This window comes from Limulus polyphemus, unplaced genomic scaffold, assembly GCF_000517525.1.
Source record: "Limulus polyphemus unplaced genomic scaffold, Limulus_polyphemus-2.1.2 Scaffold583, whole genome shotgun sequence".
Lineage (NCBI taxonomy): Eukaryota > Metazoa > Arthropoda > Merostomata > Xiphosura > Limulidae > Limulus > Limulus polyphemus.
Genome location: NW_013666193.1, coordinates 340,535 through 363,532, shown reverse-complemented (window position 1 = coordinate 363,532; position 22,998 = coordinate 340,535). Strand labels below are relative to the sequence as shown.

Genomic DNA, 22,998 nt, shown 5'->3' with positions numbered 1-22,998 from the left:
AATTTCAGCTTCCTAATCCTTGTAGGAATTTAGTAAAAAAAATCAGCACTGAATAGTATGGAAGGAACATTTGAACCAGGTAATAAGTGACTGTGTAATTAAGACTGTGAAATTCAACTGTATGACATGCAGCTTTCTTTTTGAGCTCAGAATTATGTGTTTAAACAAATAGTAAAGTTATAAAGAAACCCTCAAGCTTGTGTACATTGTATGATTTGTACCTAATATTCTTTTATTTTCTAAATCTAACTACAGCTATCCCCAGTCTCTACTGCCTCTCAACAGATGGCTGATACAATGGCATCACTAAACACTGCCACAACCCAGTCTCCAATCACATCACCTGGAGGAGCAACAATACCTAAGCCTGTTTTAACAAATATTCGTCACCAAATGGCCACAAGTCTCCAGAGAATGAGAGAATTAGAAGAACAAGTGAAAGCTTTGCCTATACTTCAGGTAAAATTCTTTACATTCCTGTTTTACAATGGACTTTCTGGTTTTGTTCCAAGTACAGTATTTATGTACAAATCTAAAGTGCAAAGATTAAGAAATGTGTTTTCAAACATATTTATTTATTTATTTGTAAATAAAAATATTTGTAGAATTTTTCGTTCATAAAGTAATCTAGGACAGTTATTTTTTTAGGTGAAATTATCGGTATTGAAAGAAGAGAAGAGGTTACTAATGCTTCAGTTGAAAGCCAAAAGTAAGAAATTAGACTGTGGAAGCATTGGAGATGAGAACAGATATACTGTGGAGAGATCCAAGAGTGATGGTGAAGAAGAAGAACAAGGAGGTAAAATTACCTTTTCAAGACATCAAGACCAAACTGATAAATCTCCTCATATGAAACATAAAACATATGGTTCTTTAACTTTACAAAGTAGTGGACTGGAGTCTGGTAGTGATGATCTTTCTTCTTCAAGTATGACAGCACTGCTGAATGCCAGTATCCCCAGAAGGAAACATCTGGTAATTAATGATGTACAGCAGAAATCCTTCAGTGATCAAGAAGGAATCTGTAACCGAAGCTTGATCTATAGCAATATAAGGAACATGAAAAATGCAGGAACTAACTGCCTGGTACTTACCAGAGATGTTGGTGTTGGGCATGTTCCAGAGAAGGTTCGTTCTGTTGGTATAGGTGATGAGAACATATGTGTATCACTGCAACAAGTTTGCATTAAATGTAATCGACGAGAAGAGAAACGATCCTCATCGGGCTCATCATCCTCTTCCGAAGTTTCAGAGAATGAGTTAGAGATTAAGAAAGATAAGAAGTACTCATCTAGACCTCGAACACTTAGTTGTATTAGGTGTCGAGAGCGATTTAATAAAATCTTCCAAACTCGAGGTACCAATACAGACTTGTACAACAAACTCCATCAATTCAAGTTGGAAAAACTGACATGTGATGTTCAAGAACAAGTTTCTGTGGCACCACAGATTCAGCCCTGTCTAAAATGTGAGGAAAAACGTATTCAAAAGTTTCAAAGTGTGGCAGTTGGAGATTCTGTACCATATCACACAACATCAGAAAATTCTTGTTCTTCTATGTTGATTATCAGTCATGGTGTTAATACAGAAACAGCTGCACAGCAAAACATTGGAACATGCACTGAATTAAAAATGGCTGATATACTAACCCAGCAAGAGCTTGGGCCTAAAAAACTATTCATGAAGCATCAAGCTACAAACTGTGTTCCTGCAGTAACTACATCAGAAGGAATCCAGGTTTCCCCACCAACTGTCAAAACTAGGGATGTTTGTATGCAAGCTGTCTTTATTGATATTCGACATGTATGCATTCAGGTAGACACAACCCTCAAAAAAGATAGAGGCGTAGGGACAGGGAGAGTGAACAACATAGTATGTGATAAGTGTTGTAACATTGAAACACAGAGTATTGGAGTTGGATCATATAACATACTTGATGCAGCTTGCCTTCGATGTTCTAATTTGCAAGTACAGAGCACAGGTGTTGGGAGTAACTCAATACTTGAAACATGGTGTGAAAGATGTAGAAACACTGACACCAGAACAGTTGGTTGTGGTAGTTTTTCAGTATTTGAATCTTTCTGTGATTATTGCCAACTTCGTCAGACAGAAACTGTAGGTATTGGAGACAGTGATGTTAATTGTGTGTTATGTGACCACTGTGCTAATTTAAAAGTCAAGGATGCTTCTGTAGGAAACAATGACATTATTCAGAAACATAGTGTAGGAGTTAACACAAGCACTGACTCTGACCTTCTTCGTCTTTCAAGGGCAACCAGCTTAAATAGTGTTCGTCTGTGTGATAAATGTAATGCTACTATTCAGTCTGTTGCACAAGATGTGGTGGAAAAGAATATTTCACCCACCACTGGTTCCCAGCCTCCAGTTCATTCTTCACGAATCCCTAGACCTACAGTGTCCACTGCTGCTGATAGCCAATTAGTTACTCTGAAGCTATCTCCTCAGTTAAAAAGCAAAACCTATACTGAACAGGGAAATTCAGTAATTAAGGTACATAAAGAATCATCTTCCCATGATTCCAGTTTTCAAAACCCTTATGCTCGACTGAGTGGTGGCAGAAAGAGTCCAATAAAGCAGAGTTCAGAAAAAGAAATGAAAACCAAAATCTTAAGGTAGGACATACTATATTTAAATTGCTAGTTAAATCGTTTTTAGTAAACGTACTAAATGTATAATGTGTATTAAATGGGACTGTTGTCTGAGTTTCATAGTACTATTAATTTATGTAAATTTTCTTTTTCAGTTAATCCTAATCTTTTTAAGTTGTATGGAGTTTGATAATGTATTTTTAACAACACAAGTGGCTTAAAAGCAACTAATTATGATAAATACAGTGTTTAAACTTACTCTGTTTCAGCATCTTATATTGATCAATGTTCATTGCTTTTGTTGTTTAAACATCAGAATGAAAGCGTTAGTATCTTTTTGATGAAACATGTATTGTGAAAACATCTCTTCTAAATTTGAAAAGAATATAATATTAGATAAGACTATAAAATGGTTACATTGAATGTGGTCATTCTTCTTTGTAAACACAGAAAAGAATGCCACAAAAATTGACTTTTTTTCTAACTCAACAAAGTGTTTATTAAACACAAGATTTAAAGTACTAAAATTAGGTTTACTGAAACAATGTCACATGCAACAATTAACTGTAAAAACAAAGTGAGGAAAGTATGTGTACTTTTGTATGACCATATATTCTCTTCTAGTGGTCAACAGAATGCTCTTAGTTTCGATTTTTTGCCTATCAACGTGTAACAAAATATGATTGTAATGTTACTAATTATGGCAATAAATTCCAACACATGCTACAAAAAATAGTTTTCAAATTTACTAACTAGTATCACCTACTTATTAAAAACACTTCTAGTTTTGATAAAGCTAAGAGTGGTGAATATATAATGTACCTTCATACATTTCTGTTTATATTATTGTTTAAAAAAGTGGTCAGAAAATGTAGGAAATGGTGTTTCTGATAGTCTTGATTTCCAAAATTTTCTGTAGACTATGCCAAAGGCACAATGTGGGGCTCTCACAGTAACAGAGTTATCTGCCTGCTTGGTAATTCCAACAACCTGCTCTTAAAAATAATGAGAAAAACCTTTTCAGATAACAAACTATAAAATTTTCCACTTTAGCTGTCTTGGAAATATTTTTAGAGTTAAATCATATGTTATCTCAGGAAAAAAACAAAGGAATAATGTAAATTCTTAAAAATATAAATTTTATCTATTCAGTTCTTTCACTTTTAATGAATTCATTCTAAACTTTAGACTGAAATAATAAAAGTAATACAAATCTTTTTATACATTATGCTGACTCTAGAGCTTTATGTTGGAGGAGTGTATTAACATTCAGTAGATTAGGTTTAAGCTGAAATTACATATACTTCCCTAAATCTCAAACTTTGGTTTTCTTGCCTGTGTTTTGATATGGGTTTCTACTTGAGTTAAAAAGCTATTACTGGTTTGTTGTTTTAGCAAATGTTGTTGAAAATGCATAATAGAACAATTTAAAAATACCAAGTTAAAAGTTCTTATGATTTTTAACATTTTTTATATAGAGATAAAATGAAGGTTGGAAAACCATCAGGTGAGAGTGAATCTGACACAACAGAAAGTTCTGATTCTGAAAGTAGTAGCAATGTAGAAGACAGTTCTTATGAAGCTGTTGCAGGAAACATAAGAAGCTCATCTCCTAGCAATGTGAACAAACCTAGAACAATGATCTTTGAGCCAATAAACCCTAATCGTCATGAAAAGTAAGATTTCTTATTCATTTACTGAGATTTTTGTAAAATAAGAATTTCAAGAACAGTAGATTTTCTGAGGGCTTGATACTAAAATGTTCATTGTATAGTTAGATTTAAGAAACTTAGGACTCAGGTTGTAATAAATATTGTCAGTTTTGGAACTCGGCCATTGAAGGAAATGTACCCTCCATTTAAAAAGCTAGATGTGTTCTTGCATAAATAGTCAGGATAAATTTTCTTACTATTTACTTCTGCTTTGATTATCCTTTACACTGAAAAGTAAGATTTAAGTTTAAATGAATATCATTTTGCTTTTGGCTCATGCCACATCTCAGTGACAAGTTTAAATGCCATCTTTATAGTTTAAACTGAGCTGCTTAAAATCTTCTTAAAAATTCAGATTTTGAACTGTAATCTTAATCTCTGATTATTCATATCAGCTTAAAACTCATTTTGTATTATCATTCTGCAGTTTTTGTTTATCTGAGGATGTACATGACAAAATAGTCAGTGGAGTTTTTATTTTATATTTTGAGTTGTTTTTTTTTATTAGTCATCTCATCATAAGTTTTATGTTATGTGCAACCCAAGCTTCATCACATTCAAGGTCCTCTTTAGTCTGTTTTCACAATAATTTCAAATGTTGTATAACAACCTGATAATATTAAGCTTATATCTTGTTGAAGGAGAAAATGCTTAATTTCCATTGCACAGCTGTATTTCCCTGATAAATTTAGTAATTTCAGTTTTTGGGTGAACCAACCCCTAAAAAAATTGTTAAAATCAGAGTGAGCAACAATGAAGATTAAAAAATTTATGAAACTCAAAATTTTATTTATCTGTGTGTGATTAGTATGTGTGTCGGGGGGGGGGGGGGATCTTAGATCTGCAACTTAATGAAGTCTTGGGCAAGTGTACAAGAAGACTTTTGTAGTTATAGATTGAACAAAATTGAATTAATATATTTACATATTAATGCTTAGAAACACAGATAGGATATATTCCAAAGAAGTTTTTGTTCTTTCCAGGAGTGAACCAACTAAAGAAATGATGGCTGCTTGTAAAGTACTGAATGATTACTTGGGAAGACCAGAAAAAAAGAATGAGAAGAAGGTGGTGAGTTATTGGAAACCAGTTTTTAAACATTTCAAAAATCTTAAAAATAATGATTCATTTTAAACTTGTGAGAACACCTTTGTTCATGGTAAAACATGTACTGTTGTAAACACATTTTATTTGATTGAAACTGAGATAGTATGATTACAAAGTTTCCATTTTGAGTAAGTGATCTATTTTAGTGTTTGAATTATAGCTATAAACTCACTTCAGTTAAATCCAGGAATTTTCTTTGAAAATGAATATTTATTATATTTAAAATGGATATTTAAAGGGAAATTAAAGGGAATATGATGACTATTTCAATAATAAGTATTCCTAAACTTTACAATTGACTTCAGTATGGCTTGTTTGTTTAATGTAACTTCCTTAAATGAATGATATGGATATATTACAAGTATTCTTTGAATAAACTTTATAAATGAAGCTTTACAGGCTGTCAGGTTTATTTGCTTTTCATGTGTATATGTTTAACTCATTCTGCTTTTTACAGACCTAAATTTCATGAATTTTTTATAAATGATTAATTATATGGAGTTATTCATTCAATTACATCGACTTATTCCCTGTAGTATATTTCATTAAATTGGTCTTTAGCTTTCATATCCTGAACTTTATTATATGACATCATTCATCATACTAGTTCATTTATGAAATTAATACCTCATACAAGAGTACTACATAAGCCAATAGCTTATCCCAACATTCAAGACTTCATTCCATTTGATACCAGAACTTAGATGTGAAAAGAAAGGGTGGATATACATGTTAAAAGGTAAACAACCAATTTTTATTGGATTTTAAGAAGACATAAAATTCAAATATAGTAACTTACAAGTGCCTGTGCTTAGTACAAATCTCATAGAGCAAGTTTCATAGAGACCTGAATTGGCTTGTGAAACTTGGCAAAGAAGGATTCTTTGGTTCTTGAATTTCATGGCTTAAGGACTTGGTGAGCTGTTACAGCTATCTCACAACTTGGTGGCAGATAAGATAAGGAACGGGGAAAAATAGAATTAACACGACAAAGGCACTTTTAATTCTTCTATAAGGCTCAACACACCGTAAATTGCTGGATATAAGTGAAATTCCCCATTACCTCATTAGAAAATATCTTGAACATGATGTTAAGAAAATAAATCAAAAAGTCTTCAGGATGTTTGTAAACCAACCAATATAGGAGGCATTCACAACCTAGACAACATAGTAACATAATTCAAGTAAAATAAATGATGGTATCAGACATTGTCCACATAGCAGGCTACACAAGATTTTTTTTAAAGCACTTTTCTCTCTATTGATGTAAAGGCTTAATCTCATATCAAATTTGATAACACTTAAATTCCCAACTTTGGTCTGTGTGTATCTTTCCAAGAAGCATTTGTACTTACTCTTTTGTGGTTGTAAGATCATCCTTCTTAAAGAAGATCACTAGATGAGATGTAATTTACAATTTATTGCATATATTTTGTATTGAAGATACCTTATACCAAAACCAAAAGAAAGTAAAACATGAGAATAAAATCCAGCAAAGAACAAGAGACTAATTAATACAGGAGTGAAAAAAGTATTGTTTAATAGAAATATAAATATTTAAATTAACAAAAATGGTAGAAAACTTCAGCAGTGTTGTTAAATTAACCTTAAGTAACAATGAAAATTTTAAAGAATTGAAGATAAAATTCCAAACTGTTAAAGAATGTAGTTAAAACTCGGAAGTCAAAATTGCTACACAAAGAAAGCATGTTCATAGTACCATTGTATTTAATAAGAGCAAACAAAAACACTGCACAGTTTCAATTATGTAGATATTATGATAGCTGAATTTTTAATGAGGTAGATATTCTGAACAGTGTGTAAAATAAGGGTTGACTAAGGATGGTCTCTTGCAAATTTGGTAAACAAAGGTTTGATAAATGACAACAAAAGATTATATCTAGGAGGTGATGGGAGGAAAGTTGAGGTAGCCAGCTGAAAGTAGCTCTTTATATATATATATATATAAAGATAGAAATCCTATTTAAAATTTATTTTTCTTATAAATGTTAAGATTGTAAATAAAACAATGTATATTAGTGGTTTTGCTCAACACATACTAATGGTTTAAACTTAATTGATAAATTTGGTTTGTAAATTTAAAAAAAGATACTTGTATGATTATATATACATTTTGTTTTACTGTTTTATCTAAATACTAATTCTTTTTTTTGTGGTGTACAAATAATTAATAAGCTAAAGGTATATGTATAGGTAAAAAAAATGGTCTAATGATGCTATTACTCTACATTTTGAAGGAAAAAATTACACTTATTGTGAAAAGATTCCTTTTAAAGAATATAATATTTATTATTAGATATTGTAACATTGTTCATGAAGTTCTCTGTTTTCTGTTACAGAAATCCAGTCTTGTGCTCATACAACAAGAATGGTTCAAAGTGTCCAGTCAAAAAAATGCTAACCCTCATGTTGTAGAAGACTACCTTGATACTTTTGAAAGCTTCTCTAACCTTCTTTTGAGTCGCGTGGTCAACTTAACTGATCATAATGTAAGTAACAGTTTTGTTCCATTGTAAAATTTATATGTTGCAACTGAAAATTAACTGCTAAGTTTTATACTTAAATTTTGGAAATAGTATAGAAACTAAACAATTGCAGATAGCAAAACAGAAGTTAAAAATACATCTTTGGCATTTTGACTTTTTAAATGAAACTTAACAAAATTTGTTCATTACATCAGATTATTATCACCATTGTAACATTAACTTGGACTTCTTCATCAATGATTATTTTCAATATATAAGATATCAACAAAGTAGAAGGTTTATTTACAGAATACTCAGATTTAAAATAACAAATACTTAAGAGTTACAGATTTGCAAAGATCTGTGCTGAAATGTTTGTTGTTTTGGTTTACATACCTCATACATAAAAGCTGGTTCCTAGAGATAGTCAGAATTGATTTGGTTTTAAGCTTTGAGCTTTCATATCTTTTTCAAAATAATATTTTATAACAAGTGTTTTGGATGTTTGTGCATGTTTATTCAAACAATGTTAGATTGTATGTTTGGCCAAGGTCAGATGATTAGAACCTTCAATTTTTAGTATATTTTAGTATAAAACATTGTTATACCTAAATATGTATAATATGTTTGTCATTATGTGTTTGATAAACAGCTGAAAAACAAAGGATCAACATTAGATAACTGCAAAGTAATTGTAAATCTTAAAGCAAAATATCCTCCTCCAGTTGTTCATTGTGAACAAAAAGAATTAAAGTCATATGCCAGTACATGTTAACCTTAATTCTAAATCTTTAGAGTCTACATGACTTTATGAAGTAATGTAGTTGTTTTTCTTGTTATTATCAACACACCAATTCTTTCAAAGGCCCATGGAGATAATTAAAGAATAGACCTTGGTATTGCCAAAATTTCTATATTGCCATGTATTGCAATACAGAGTGGTGGATCACAATATATTATGGCAATAAATTTAGCTAATTTCTGTTCTTCCTTGTTACTATGTGCAGAGAATTCTCTGAAAAACTTGTGTGTGAGGACTAACATAATTTGTTGCTTAGCAATGCAACAAGCCTTTATGGTGAATTACATTTTGCATAACAATTATGTGAAAATAAACTCCCCGCGTAACATCATTTTAACAAAAATATTGAAAAAATGTCAGTTTGTTTTACCGATCTACCAAAATAGTACTGATAATACCACACACCTCTACATTCTGCCTGAAAGACTTGTATGCCACCAGCCTTGTGAAAACCCATACCACAAATTCATGTGAATCATGTGAAATTGTGTTACTGCATGATAATGTATCATGCAACAAAACCCTCTACTAATACGTGTGAGATGCTTGTCCTTGCGCAAATGCTTCCTCTACATTTGTGCACAAATATGTCATTCTTTTTCTCAGCCCGGTTGGGTTTAGATGTGTCTATTTTTGCTGAGACTCGATGAAGTACCAACTTCATCACTATAAGAGTTCACAGATTAATGTGAACATTTTTCTCTGCTGATGTGAGTACAAATCTCACTCAGTGTTACCAATGTTTAGGAACTTCTTGCCTGTTGAGATTGTGACAGCCATAGTGTATTGCAAAAGGTATTGTTTAGCTTGAAAATACAGTAAAAAGAAGAGTAACACCAACTGACCATTATTTGGTGGGGTCCATATTGCCACTTGGACTTTCTTCTATCCCTGCCACACATTTCCCTTCACAGATTTTGAAGCTGAAGTTGAGGAGGACAAAATGGAGCAACTTTCCACCAAATACTTCTCTACTTACTGCATATCTGAAGTTTCCCACCCTATGTAAGCCTTCTACCCATTGTTTCCTTTCTTTTCCCCAGTTAATGGCACACTCAGCATTTACTTTGGGGTTCAGTTCACTCCCACTGCGTATTATGCCTCATCCTTCATGCTTTACCAGGTAACATGTAAATGTTATTGTTTAGATATAGTTTACTCTTCATTAACACATAAATTATAGGATTTAATGTTCAGATATCATTTATTACTCTTTCACTGGTATATGGATATGATTTATTGTTTAGAGTTACCATTGAACTAGTTCATTACTCTGCAACTTGTACTACCTAGACTGAAATTTTTAATTATAGTTAGTTCGGTAACTTGTACTACCTAGACTGAAATTTTTAATCATAGTTAGTTCCATAACTTGTACTACCTAGACTGAAATTTTTAATCATAGTTAGTTCGGTAACTTGTACTACCTAGACTGAAATTTTTAATCATAGTTAGTTCCCTAACTTGTACTACCCAGACTATAATGTTTAATCATAGTTAGTTCCATAACTTGTACTACCCAGACTATAATGTTTAATCATAGTTAGTTCCATAACTTGTACTACCCAGACTATAATGTTTAATCATAGTTAGTTCCATAACTTGTACTACCCAGACTATAATGTTTAATCATAGTTAGTTCCGTAGCTTGTAATACCCAGACTATAATGTTTAATCATAGTTATTTCTGTAACTTGTACTGTCCAGACTATAATCTTTAAACATAGTTAGTTTCATAACTTGTACTACCCAGACTATAATGTTTAATCATAGTTAGTTCCATAACTTGTAATACCCAGACTATAATGTTTAATCATAGTTAGTTCTGTAACTTGTACTACCCAGACTATAATGTTTAATCATAGTTAGTTCCATAACTTGTAATACCCAGACTATAATGTTTAATCATAGTTAGTTCCATAACTTGTAATGCCTAGACTATAATGTTTAATCATAGTTAGTTCCATAACTTGTAATACCTAGACTATAATGTTTAATCATAGTTAGTTACTTCTTAATTTATCCCAGTTTGGATATTATGTTTAGTCATAGTTTGTCTCTCTCTCACATGTATATATACATGTTAATTGTTGGTCATATTTACTTATTCTTTAAATAGATGTTGATGTTTAGTTACAGTTAGTTGCTCTTGTACTTTTAACACATAATCTTTGATATTTCATTCTTGTTTGTAACTCCTTATATCCAAATAGTAGGTATTTACATCTCGTTCATTACTTCTTCACATGTACTCTTGCCACGTATCTATAAATATTAAGGTTTGAATCTAGTTCTTTATTCTTTAACATGTCCACCTAGATGATGATGTTTAGTTCCTGTTCTTTACGTCCTCACATGCACACATGGAAGATAATGCTTAGTTTTGGTTGCTTATTCCTTGCTGTGTAAACATCCAAATTAATCTTTGTTTCTAGTTCCTACTTTTTACCATGTACACTTAGAAGATGATAATAGATGTTATTTTGATATAGTTCATTACTCCTTACCATGTACACATGGAAGATAATGCTTAGTTGATTATACCTTGCTCTACACACAACTGTGAAGGTTTGATTATAGTTCTTTATTCTTTAACACGTACACCTAGAAGTTAATGTTTAGTTCTTTACTTCTTCCCATGTACACATGGAAGATAATGCTTAGTTGATTATACCTTGCTCTACACACAACTGTGAAGGTTTGATTATAGTTCTTTATTCTTTAACACGTACACCTAGAAGTTAATGTTTAGTTCTTTACTTCTTCACATGTACACATGGAAGATATTGTTTTGACATTATTCATTACTCCTTAACATATAATTCATTGGGGTTAATGTTTTGCCATAGTTCATTACTCCTTTACTTGTACCTATAGGAAATAATGTTCAGACATAGTTAATTGCTCCTTACCATGTCCTACTTAGAATATCATGTTTGATCATGGTTTATTCATCCTAGTCATGGGTTCGAATCCCCACCCCACTAAACATGCTTGGTCTTTTAGCTGTTTTCCCTCTAGTCTTTCACTTCTAAATTAGGGATGGCTAGTGCAGATAGCTCTTGTGTAGCTGTGCACAAAATTCAAAACAAACCAAACTGTTGATCATTCCTTATACACATAGCAGTTAATGTTTAGAAATAGTTGCTTATTCGTAACATGTGTACTTATGTTATTCTGTATTTCTAGTTCATTACTTCTTCATATAACACAAAAAAATATACTGTTCAGTTACAGTTCCTTACTCCTTATGTCACTTAAAAGGTAACGTTTCTGCCTTGTTCTTTACTCCTTAGCATGTACACTTCATAGGTACTATTTAGTTGTAGTTAATTATTCCGTAATTTGTACACCTGGTGGATGATGCTTCAATCTAGTTCCTCTTTAATGTGCATACGTAGACATTCATGTTTGGTTCTCTTTCATACCTTTTAACATGCCCACATAAGAGTTAATATTTTGATATCATTTATTCTTCCTTAACTTGCAACACTTTGATGATGATGTATACACATTACTCCTTAACATTTCTACTTCACGATTAATGTTTTGTCATAGTTTTATATGGCATAGTTTGTTCCCATGGATGGTAGTACTTAGTTCTGTCCATTTCTCCTTTACAAGTCAGACATAGATTATACTATTTTGTTATATTTCATTACTTCTTAATATTTACACCTGGTGAATCATGTTTCATCCTCATTCATTGCTCCTTTACATATTCTTATTACCTATAAAGATTAGATTTGGTTCATTATGGATTCACATATCATTAGCAGATGGGGTTTACTCATTAGCTTTTGTTCCATACAGTGTCACCCACAGTCAATGTTTAGATGGGGCTACTTACTCCGTAACATGTACTCTTAGCAGTTAATGTTTGATCTTCTTTCCTTATTTCTTTACTTGTATGTTTAGAAGATAGTGTTCAGTTTTGGTTCTGAACCTATGCCTGCCAAATGCATTCATAACCTGTCATGTTGTGGGGGTACTGCATTTTGTGGCAGGTTCTTTTCTCAACAGGACTTCTTCCTACCCACAAATTGATTCCTCACCCACTCATCTTCCATTATCCTACTTTCTCATTGTTCTTCCTTCCTTTGTTGCCTTGCCAATCCCCTCTTTGCTACCTTCCTCTATTCTGTTTCATGCACCTCATTTCTAAACCCTGGCTGACTATGTCTTCAGTCTAGCCTCTCCCACCTTTTTACTATGCTTGTCCTCTTCTTCACCTCCTCATTTTCAGGACACCCCTTATGGGGTCTGTTCAATGGCCCCTTGTTTCTATTACTCCACCTGCTTGAGTCTCAGGCCTAACTTCCCCCTTCCAACTTTCATCCCTTCTGATCCACCATCACACACTGCCCTTTCCTCGGGATATGGCACCCTTTCCTTGTTGCATGTAATATTGTCCAGTACACCTCCCTGATCAGGCAGCTATCCCTTTGTTCCACTCCTGTTACCCCTCTACCTTCATGTGCCATTGTAGGGGATGTATTTTTCACCTTGATCTCTTTGTCCCCATTTCCCTTTGACTACATTACATTGTCACATACTCCTCCTCTTTCACAGGATTTTTCTCCTGTGATCTGTAAATTTTCTATCACAGGTTCTCGGGCAGCATTTCAGCCACCTTTTGCCTTTCCTGATGTCACAGGTTTATTTCTTATCTGCCTCTCTCTGCCCATTTTTATTCCTTCCTTATCCACTGCACCCTTTCTACTTCTTGCCTGATTGGATTATTATTGTGGTTCTGCGTGTTTTTACCTGAGTCCCCATCAAACCTCTAGCAGATGTTTTTGCTCTTCCTGGAAAAAATCCTCTTCCTACTTACCTTTGTACACTTTTCTACACCTTGGTTTCCTCCTGCTTTCTCATTCCTTCCCTTCTCCTTTGTTCTGGCTGCTCTTTCCTTGTATTCCATGGCATGGATATGTGGTCACTCCTTTTCTCCCACATCCCCTCTTTCAGTTTTTCTTTTTAGTGTTCTTTCTGTTCCAGACAGATGATCTTGTCCTGTCCTGGCCATCCAGTGTTTTGTCACATCCTCCCTCCTTTTGGTTCCTCTCACTGTCATTTCATATCTAGGACACCTCCTCCATCTGGGCCATCTCTTGTTACCTCTTTATGGATTGAATCTGCCAGCTCATCCATCTTTTATATGCTCCTCTGAGAGCGAATGTTTGCATGTTCTCTCGAGTCTCCTCTCTTTAGCTTTTCCCCCCTTTTCACTAGTCTCACATTCAAATGTCTCCAACATTTGACTGTCTTGTCTCCTGTAGCATACAGCCTTCCACCAATGGCCATTCTTCAGTTAACCCTGCACCTGTAACAGATGTGAGTGTTCATTTATTTATTCCTTCCCTATCATTCTTCTACTTTTGGATCTCACTAGGTGGCTAGTGTTACCTAACAGGGTATACTTACACAAAATTCTGCATCGGGCCAGAATAAGGGAAAGAGTTCAGACCATATGTCCTAGCCCAATCAGTGCCCAATGTGAGATGGGGTGTTTTTGCAAGACCACTGGAGTTCTGCTCATGGTATTTATATATAACTTTTCTGTTCAGACTATCCACTCTCACCCAATCAGTGCTCACTGTGAGATGGGGATGTTTTGCAAGACCAGTGAAGTTCCAGTCATAGTTCTTACATATAACCGTTTCCAGTGTAATGCCAACTGTACCCATTCCATGGACTATCATGAAAAAAGCCAGAACCAAATTTGAGCATCTGTCACTTCTCTGGGTCTCGCTTGCTGACTTTAAAAATTGGGTTTCACGGTCACCCATTGCATTTTCTTTAGTAAATGACCTTTCCAGCAGGTCCCAAATGGGGATCAGGGCATATTATTAAAGTCCCCCACCCCCTTGCAAGTGGAACATGGAAGACTATTGCCACTTACCAACTCCCATCTGTTGGAGTAGTGTGTCGTAGAGAATTCTCACTGACTGGGGCCTAAATGCCAGGAGCTTGAACATGGGTCCCTCTATGGTGAGAAGTGGAGCAGGGGGTGTTTTTTAAGTGTAGTACAGATCACCCCATTGCATATAGATACATCACAACCTCCAAGTGGAATTTGGACACATCACTATCTCATGCTCGTATATCTTTATCATACTTCCTACTTCCACAATGGCCTAAACTCTCAGTATCTAATTGCAGAGTAGATGATATTATTTCATGTCCAACTGTCATGTATTGTCCACACATCTTTCTCTCACAGCAAGTGAGGGGTCTATAGTATCTGATGGTCAAGTTGTGGTTACATAAGTATACATACTAATTGTGTTCACTAAACCAGTATGTGTACACTGTGCTCTCCTCTCTTGACTGACAATGGGCTAGTAGTGTCTGATGGTAGAGGAGCTGTGCATGGATACTTATCACAAGTGACCTTTTCCCATAGCTGGTTTTGACGTATAGAGACTGACTGATGGCTGAGATGTGCACCCATGGTACAGTCTGAATGAGCCCCAACCTCAAAACAGTTATTGGCTGTCCGAAATCTTGTGAGTACTCAGATGATCATGTACCCAATGTACCCATTCAGTCTGTCCTTGTGACATTGTGCAGGCCTTTCACACCTTCTGATCCTGCTCGTGGGGTGAATAATATACCCTGGATGAGATTGGATGCAGTCTCCCATTGGGGGTGACCCTGTGGAGCCCCTTTAATATAGTGTCACATCCCATAGGCTTCCTTCTGCAGCTTACTGAAGGGAGTTCATCTAGGTAAATTTCACACCGGTCCCTCTACCATCCCAGTGTGGAATTCTAGCTTTCTTTGTACGGAGGTGAGTGATTGTATCAGAAGTTAACATTCCCATCATCCCCACTTTCCTGGTGCACCTTTATTTGTGGCCTCATCAAAGAATGACATATTTCACACACGAATGCAGAAGGAGCATTTGCATATTGGTGGAAATTTTTGCTACATAATATGTCATCATGCAGTAGCACAATTTCACATGATTCACCTGAGTTTTAGGTGGAAGTTTTCACAAGGCTGGTGGCGGGCAAGTCTCTCAGGTGGATTAGCACAATTTTCAAGAGGAAAGTAGCTTTCTGTTTATGGAGATGAGTATCTATTAGAAATACATTTTCAATTAAGGAAAATGTTAGCATTATCAAGCTGTAAAGATGTTCCTTTTTTTTTTTATCAGAATCATTGTTCATTCATCACTTGAGATTCATCGTAATTTTTTTTCCTAAAAAAAAGTAAGGTATATTTGATGCATTTTTGTTTGTTTCTTTCAGTTATTTCGCAAAGAAAATTTGTTTTGTAGAAAAAAACATTACAAATACTTCTATTAGAAAAGTTTTTTGTATATTTATCATTTAAAAAAAAATCTGGTAGCTATTGTAGAAAAATTTCAAGTCATATTTTGATAGTGACACAAGATATGTGCAGGTATCAAGGCTAATAGTTGACTAACATTTGAAAAGACTACAGTAGTTTATTCATGACCTATGTATTTTGATTTAATATTTATTTTACCTGATCATATGGTTTCTAGGGTAATACAGCCATGCATTATGCTGTTTCCCATGGAAATTTTGATGTGGTTAGTGTCCTGTTAGATTCTAAAGTTTGTGATGTCAGCAAGCAGAATAAGGTAAGTTTCAAAGAAGCTGAGTGAAAAAAAAATTTTATTGGCTGAATAACTACTTCAATTGCTTGATTATACATCAAATTTTGATTACTGCAAACAACTAGAAAAGTTGAATGAAGTTATCTATATTACTAAATTATGAATATAGTTTTGAAGAGACATGTTCTTATTGCATATGAAAAAAAACACAGTAGAAAAGACTGGAAACATAATGAAAAATGTGTTCAAAATTGGTAAAACATGTGTCTATGACAAAAACGTTATCATTATTATTTGCAACATTTCTGTCAGAAGTCCTTCACCAGACAGCTTAAACTATGTTACATAGAAAAAAGGCTGACAGAATCCATATGAATTGTCTGAAAAATACTTCAGCTTCCCTCATGTGAAAGAAAACATATCAATATGTTTCACTTTTTCAGTAAAACTTCCTCAGTTGGAAAAAAAAGAAGAGAAAAGAATGTATTTTGCTTTTAAATTCTTTCAGCAGAAGTAATGTGTGATAGAAGGCATTCAGTAAAGATAAAGGGAACATTCTTTATAAATTATCATGTCAGAATTGTGAATTCTTAATATAATTAATATGCATAACAAATATAGTGTGGTTGACATATTGTTATACATTCTTCTTTACTTTCACTGTTAAGTTTTAGAAATACATAACCATGACTACACATCTAATTGTTCTAGGATTTGCTCTGTATTTACTTCAATATACATTGTCATAATCAAAGGTCCAAGGTACTTAACCTTATCCCATGGTAAAGTTAACATATGACAATAATACAAGCTAACAAATATAACAATACTATTTTGCATGATATGATATATGTATGTTGCAAGTATGATTATATGACCCTTAAATAGGTTTATTTGCTCCAAATAGACACTAATCATGTGTACGTAAACAACTTTTTTAAAAATATATATTGCATTATGTTCTTGTGAATTCAGAAGTAATGATCTATGTGTGTTGTTACAATAAATTGATTTTTGAAGTGCTTCAGTGTAACACTCGGTAACAGTAGTTGGTCATCAGATGAGGAACTGCTTCACATGTGTTATCCATGTCCCTAGTCTAAACAAATGTTCTGTAAATTATGTTTTAGTTGTAATAATATATGAGAGTGTATTTAAATATTCATTTGTACTAAAGCTTCAATTACAACTTAATGTTTCTGCATAAATAAGAACTGTAAATGCATTCAAATAGAGAACACAGCATGTCAGAATTACCCAATACCATATAGGGGAGCTTGGTTAGGCAAGCTCTAGATTGGCATGTATGACATGTATGTAAACTATCTACAGTGTTTTGATATTACAAATTTACATTTAGAAGAACTTAAAAACATTCATAGCCGGAAGGAAGTGGACAGAATAATCATCAGTTAAACACTGTTGTACTTTATATATGAAATAACCAGTACAATAGTAAACACTATAATCAAGTGTGTAACATGAACTAATAGAATGAGGGCAATTTTTTTTTAAATTTGAAAAAAATAGTATAAGATAATGCAACTAAGAGATTTTTAACATTGGTTGAAATTCTGATGTGTTTTTGTTAGCACTATTAATGCTTCAGGTTTGCTTTCTTCTGTTAAAAAAATTTATATTTTCCTGCATGTTTTTGAGTTTCTGTAATCAGACTAAAGGTAAGCTGTTACTGCTAGTGTCATAAGCTGCTTGCTGTAGTGTATGACATGTATCTTGGTTATAAATGTTTGTAAAAGAAGGAATTGTATATGTGTGTTACCATGTTTTTGAGTTTCTGTAATCAGACTAAAGGTAAGCTGTTACTGCTAGTGTCATAGGCTGCTTACTATAGTGTATGACATGTATCTTGGTTATAAATGTTTGTAAAAGAAGGAATTGTATATGTGTGTTACCATGTCTAGTTATGTTGTTTTTATGTAACATTAAGAAGTGGTTGAGTGTCATGCTGTGTGACTCCTGGTAGAAATTGAAGTGCTTCATTTTGTGCATGTGAGAAACTAATTGTTGCAATTGTTCCATGCTGTTGATATCTATTAGTAAATGTTTAAACACATTTCAAGCTGTTTTTATCAGTAACATTAAAAGCTGTTAGTGTTTTTGTGATTAATATGCATTTTAGATTTCCAAGCTTTGTTTGTGTTCCACTTAAGTGCTTGTGGTTTCAGCTGTTTTTATCTGTAAGAAGGCATGACATTACTTAGCAGCCATGCAATGCTGCATGACTTTGTTTTGTGAAAATGCATGATTCCTTTTCCACACAGGCTGGATACAATTGCATGATGTTGGTGTCATTGGCAGAAGTAAAAAATGATGCTCATCATGATGTTATTCGGCGGCTATTTCAGCTTGGAGACATTAACACCAAAGCAACACAGGTTTGTTTTGTATAATTGTAGATGAAAATCCACTAAAATTCTTTGATAAGTGTTTTTCTACATATAGTTATAGCATATTATCATGATTTTTATACATTTGTATCACATCATGTATTAGAGTCTGCTTGAAGTTTTTATTTGTAAGGGAAACTTAATTGTTTTCACTATCCACAAAAGTTTAGCATCATATGTGGCCTATTGGTTAGTATGCTAGGCTGAGGTTGGAAGACTCAAGCCAGTGAACAAACCAAATACTCTGTTTGCATTATAAGAGTATATTCTGTTCTTTTATTTAGTTAAAAACTGAGCAAAGGTCTTATGATGGTGGCTGTTCTAACTGGTTGACTGCAGTCTGGTTAGTAGTTCAAAATTACCTTTAGCCTGACCTGGCTTTTTAGCCTGTGTGTGCTATTTGGGTTGAAAATATTAATATCTAGGAACTGTGAATGATGATATATGGTTGGAGACTTTTGGCTTTTAAAACAAACCCATTAAATAAAAATAACCATTGTGACTTTTACAGTGACTTGTGTCTTGCTTCTTGCAAAATGTAGTATTTTTGTTCAATAGCATAAAATAATTTTTAATTAATATTATAAAAAGCATTTAAGTCATTAATTCTTAAGTATTAGAAATAACAATATTAATTTTATGATAATTGTATTAGCTCATCTCAGTTTCCTGTTGTTTGTTTTTTATGTATATGTACCATATTTTAGGAGTTTTTCTATAGCTTCACAATGCTTCCATTGTGGACCAAGTGATTATGGTTTCCTGTTTATGTATATGTACCATATTTTAGGAGTTTTTCTATAGCTTCACAATGCTTCCATTGTGGACCAAGTGATTATGGTTTCCTGCTTATGTATATGTACCATATTTTAGGAGTTTTTCTATAGCTTCACAATGCTTCCATTGTGGACCAAGTGATTATGGTTTCCTGTTTATGTATATGTACCATATTTTAGGAGTTTCTCTATAGCTTCACAATGCTTCCATTGTGGACCAAGTGATTATGGTTTCCTGTTTATGTATATGTACCATATTTGGAGTTTCTCTATAGCTTCACAATGATTCCATTGTTGACCAAGTGATTATGGTTTCCTGTAAAGGAATTCTACAAAATGTTTGCACACTGAAGGAATTAGTTATAAGTTAAGATACTGTATAAGAAAAAAAGAACATTATTAAAATATATTAAAACCTGTTCATTGATTTTTTTTATGTTTAATATGTTTCACTTCAGGCCAACTTGTAGTAGAAATAAAATGTGATATTACTAGTTTGATAGTATAAATGCTAAGAAATAAAAACACAATTAAAATATTAGTTATGAAAATGTAGACTTAAGGTTAAATAGGTTTTTTTTTTGGCACTCAAGAAATCTCAGTTTAAAATGGTACTTTATAGTAGATTTTCCTTTTTATAACTGGTTAAGTTGGCTGATTATGTAAAAATATATGAATGAATTAGGCCATAAAGTAGAACTATCAAAAAAGTATATGTAATTATCAACAATGGCTAATGTGTGGATAGAATTTAGCAATTTAACCAGGTTTGAATGAATTTGTTCTTCAGTTCACTGTTAAGAGCTTTATTGGTTATTCTTTTCATTGATGGGTAAATGTTTGCCCAGGGTACCCATCTGATGAAACAATACATTCTAATCTTTATAAGCAAGAACGTACAAGAGAAGTATATTCAATTAGCTATACTTATTACTGGGCTCATTCTTACTTTTTATCTAAGTAGGAATTGTGTTCTGACCAGAGATTAATATTACCTAATTAATCCCTCATTCCAGATTTAGACAGAGGTGTCAGAAAAAGAAAATGTGTGTGTGTATATATTAACATTTCAACTTTTGACTTTATTTTTTTTTCTACTGATAATAAATCAACAAGCAACAGCAGCTGTTGTTAATTATTTCTTTTGGGAGTAAAATGGTATTAAATAAGTGGGTCAGTCTGGTGGAATGACTACTACTTGTGCAGTGCCTTCATTTTTGGGGGAAAATTTCAAGTCTCATCAAGTTCTGGAAACAAAACCCCATGGCCACTGAAACACTGAAGTAAATTTTCTTATAATTGTTTTATTCCAAGAAAGACTTTTTGTCCTTATTATTAGTATTATAAAATAAATATTTAACTAAATATTATTTAAGTTACCATTACCAGAAAAAAAATAATTTAATTTTGCTCTTTACAACAAATGCTTCTGTAGTTTCTAAGAATTTATGTAAATTTTCTCTCAGAATGGCCAGACTGCTTTAATGTTAGCTGTTAGCCACAAGCGTGTGGAAACTGTGAAAATGTTAGTAGAAGTTGGAGCCGAGGTCAACTTACAAGACAATGATGGATCCACTGCATTGATGTGTGCTGCTGAACATGGCCATATGGAATTGGTGAAGCTTCTGCTCTCTCATCCTGATTGTGATCCATACTTGACTGACAGTGTAAGTTACAGTTTTATTTACCTAGTTCCAGATTGTCATTTGTAGTTGGCTGACAATGTAAGTTCAGTATTGTTTCTCTCTGGTTCCAGAATGTTATCTTGACTGATATTGTAACTTACAGTATTGTCTCTTTGGTTTCATATTGTTATCTTTACTTAACTGACAATGCAAGTTACATTATTATCTTTCTGGTTTCTGATTGTTATCTTTACTTGACTGACAATGTAAGTTACAGTTTTATTTACCTAGTTCCAGAATGTCATTTGTAGTTGACTGACAATGTAAGTTACAGTATTGTTTTTCTCTGGTTCCAGAATGTTATCTTTACTTGACTGACAATGTAAGTTACAGTATTGTCTCTTTGGTTTCAGATTGTTATCTTTACTTGGCTTACAATGTAAGTTACATTATTATCTTTCTGGTTTCTGATTGTTCTTCTTATTTAACTGACAGTGTAAGTTACATTATTATCTTTCTGGTTTCTGATTGTTATCTTTACTTGACTGACAGTGTAAATTACAGTATTATGTCTTGTTCCTGATAACAATTTTTATTTGTTCATGACTGAAAGGGTGAGCTATAATTTTACACACATGGTTCCTGACTGTTCCTAACTGACAATTTTATGTACTTAGTTATGCAAGCCACTTGGTGCTTGCTTAATAGAAGAGTACTTGAGTCATTTTTTGAAGTTGGCATGTATGATTCCTATACAAGGGTGCTCATTTCTATGTTTTTTTTTTTACTTGTGATTTCTTCGAACTGGTCTAATATTAATGTTTTTGAAAAACCAACAGTATGTATTTACTACTCCCATGATACAGGCTTATCCCATAACTTCTTTCTAAGATTGTATTATAGATTCTCTTTTCATCAGAAGTAAGATTGAAAATATAATCTGTGACATAGCAGCCTAATGCATTCTTTAATTGGGTACACCCTTTGCTGTGTTAACACTGTAACTAGCTCTTCATATTATTTTGCTATTCAATTGTAGTACTTAAGTGATAAAAATTACCTAAAACTTAATTTATTTCCAATTATTCACACCCAGATAAATATTTTATAATCATGCAATCATTTATTAATACCATGAACTTGATGGGTATGAGTCAATGTTACTGTAACTTGTATTCAATCCATTCAGTAGAATCCCCATATTGATTTATAGACTAATTACTGATAAACTGACTTACAAGGAAAGTTGTGTGTCCTATGTTGAGACTTATGACACAGGAGATGTGATTCTTGTAAAGTTGCCCCAAAACCTACTGAATTTTACTCTGTGTTACACCTTGCTTCTTGAATGCTTCACTGACAGAGTGAAAATCTTGCAGAAATAAAATAATTATTATCATGAGGAAATGCTGTAGTTTTCATATTATTAAAGTAATCTTACTTTACAGACTTAAACGTGTAATATAATTATGAAATCAAACCATTTCAAGAAGCATTTGTGTTCAGTGAATATTCTGTGTTTAAACATACTTGTGTTTGCAGATTGGTGTAGAACATACTAACTGAATGCCTGGGCAATATTAGATTTACACTTATTATTAGCTCCCTCTATTGTGCTCTGATGTTAATTATGCAAACATCATTGCAACATTTGCAACACTGGTGGTACATATATATATATAACTTCTGATATCACAGGTGTGCGAATTTAAATTTCATAAAAGTTGTTTTGGTTTTAAAAACTGATTTTTCATAGTTCAGATACTCATTTTTTTCTATCAAATAAGGATTTTTTACAAAACAGGAAGAAAAACAAACTGTTACTTAGATCAAATTATCATTTCATTTACCACAATGAACATTTTTTATTATTATGTTT

At 33.0% G+C, this 22,998-nt stretch overlaps 1 protein-coding gene across 6 annotated transcripts in view; it reads left to right on the top strand.

The window, feature by feature from the left end:
- LOC106459270 (KN motif and ankyrin repeat domain-containing protein 1-like) overlaps positions 1 to 22,998 on the top strand; it is a 74,642-nt gene that overhangs the window by 30,195 nt on the left and 21,449 nt on the right. For 5 of the 6 annotated variants that reach the window (XM_013918866.2, XM_013918867.2, XM_013918869.2 and 2 more), the window contains exons 5-12: positions 256 to 459; positions 649 to 2,633; positions 4,088 to 4,285; positions 5,305 to 5,392; positions 7,789 to 7,938; positions 16,236 to 16,334; positions 18,593 to 18,706; positions 20,961 to 21,161. In XM_013918866.2, coding sequence (XP_013774320.1) covers positions 256 to 459; positions 649 to 2,633; positions 4,088 to 4,285; positions 5,305 to 5,392; positions 7,789 to 7,938; positions 16,236 to 16,334; positions 18,593 to 18,706; positions 20,961 to 21,161 — 3,039 coding nt within the window. The remainder of the gene's footprint in view (positions 1 to 255; positions 460 to 648; positions 2,634 to 4,087; positions 4,286 to 5,304; positions 5,393 to 7,788; positions 7,939 to 16,235; positions 16,335 to 18,592; positions 18,707 to 20,960; positions 21,162 to 22,998) is intronic. The other variant, XM_022385721.1, reaches the window with a different exon arrangement.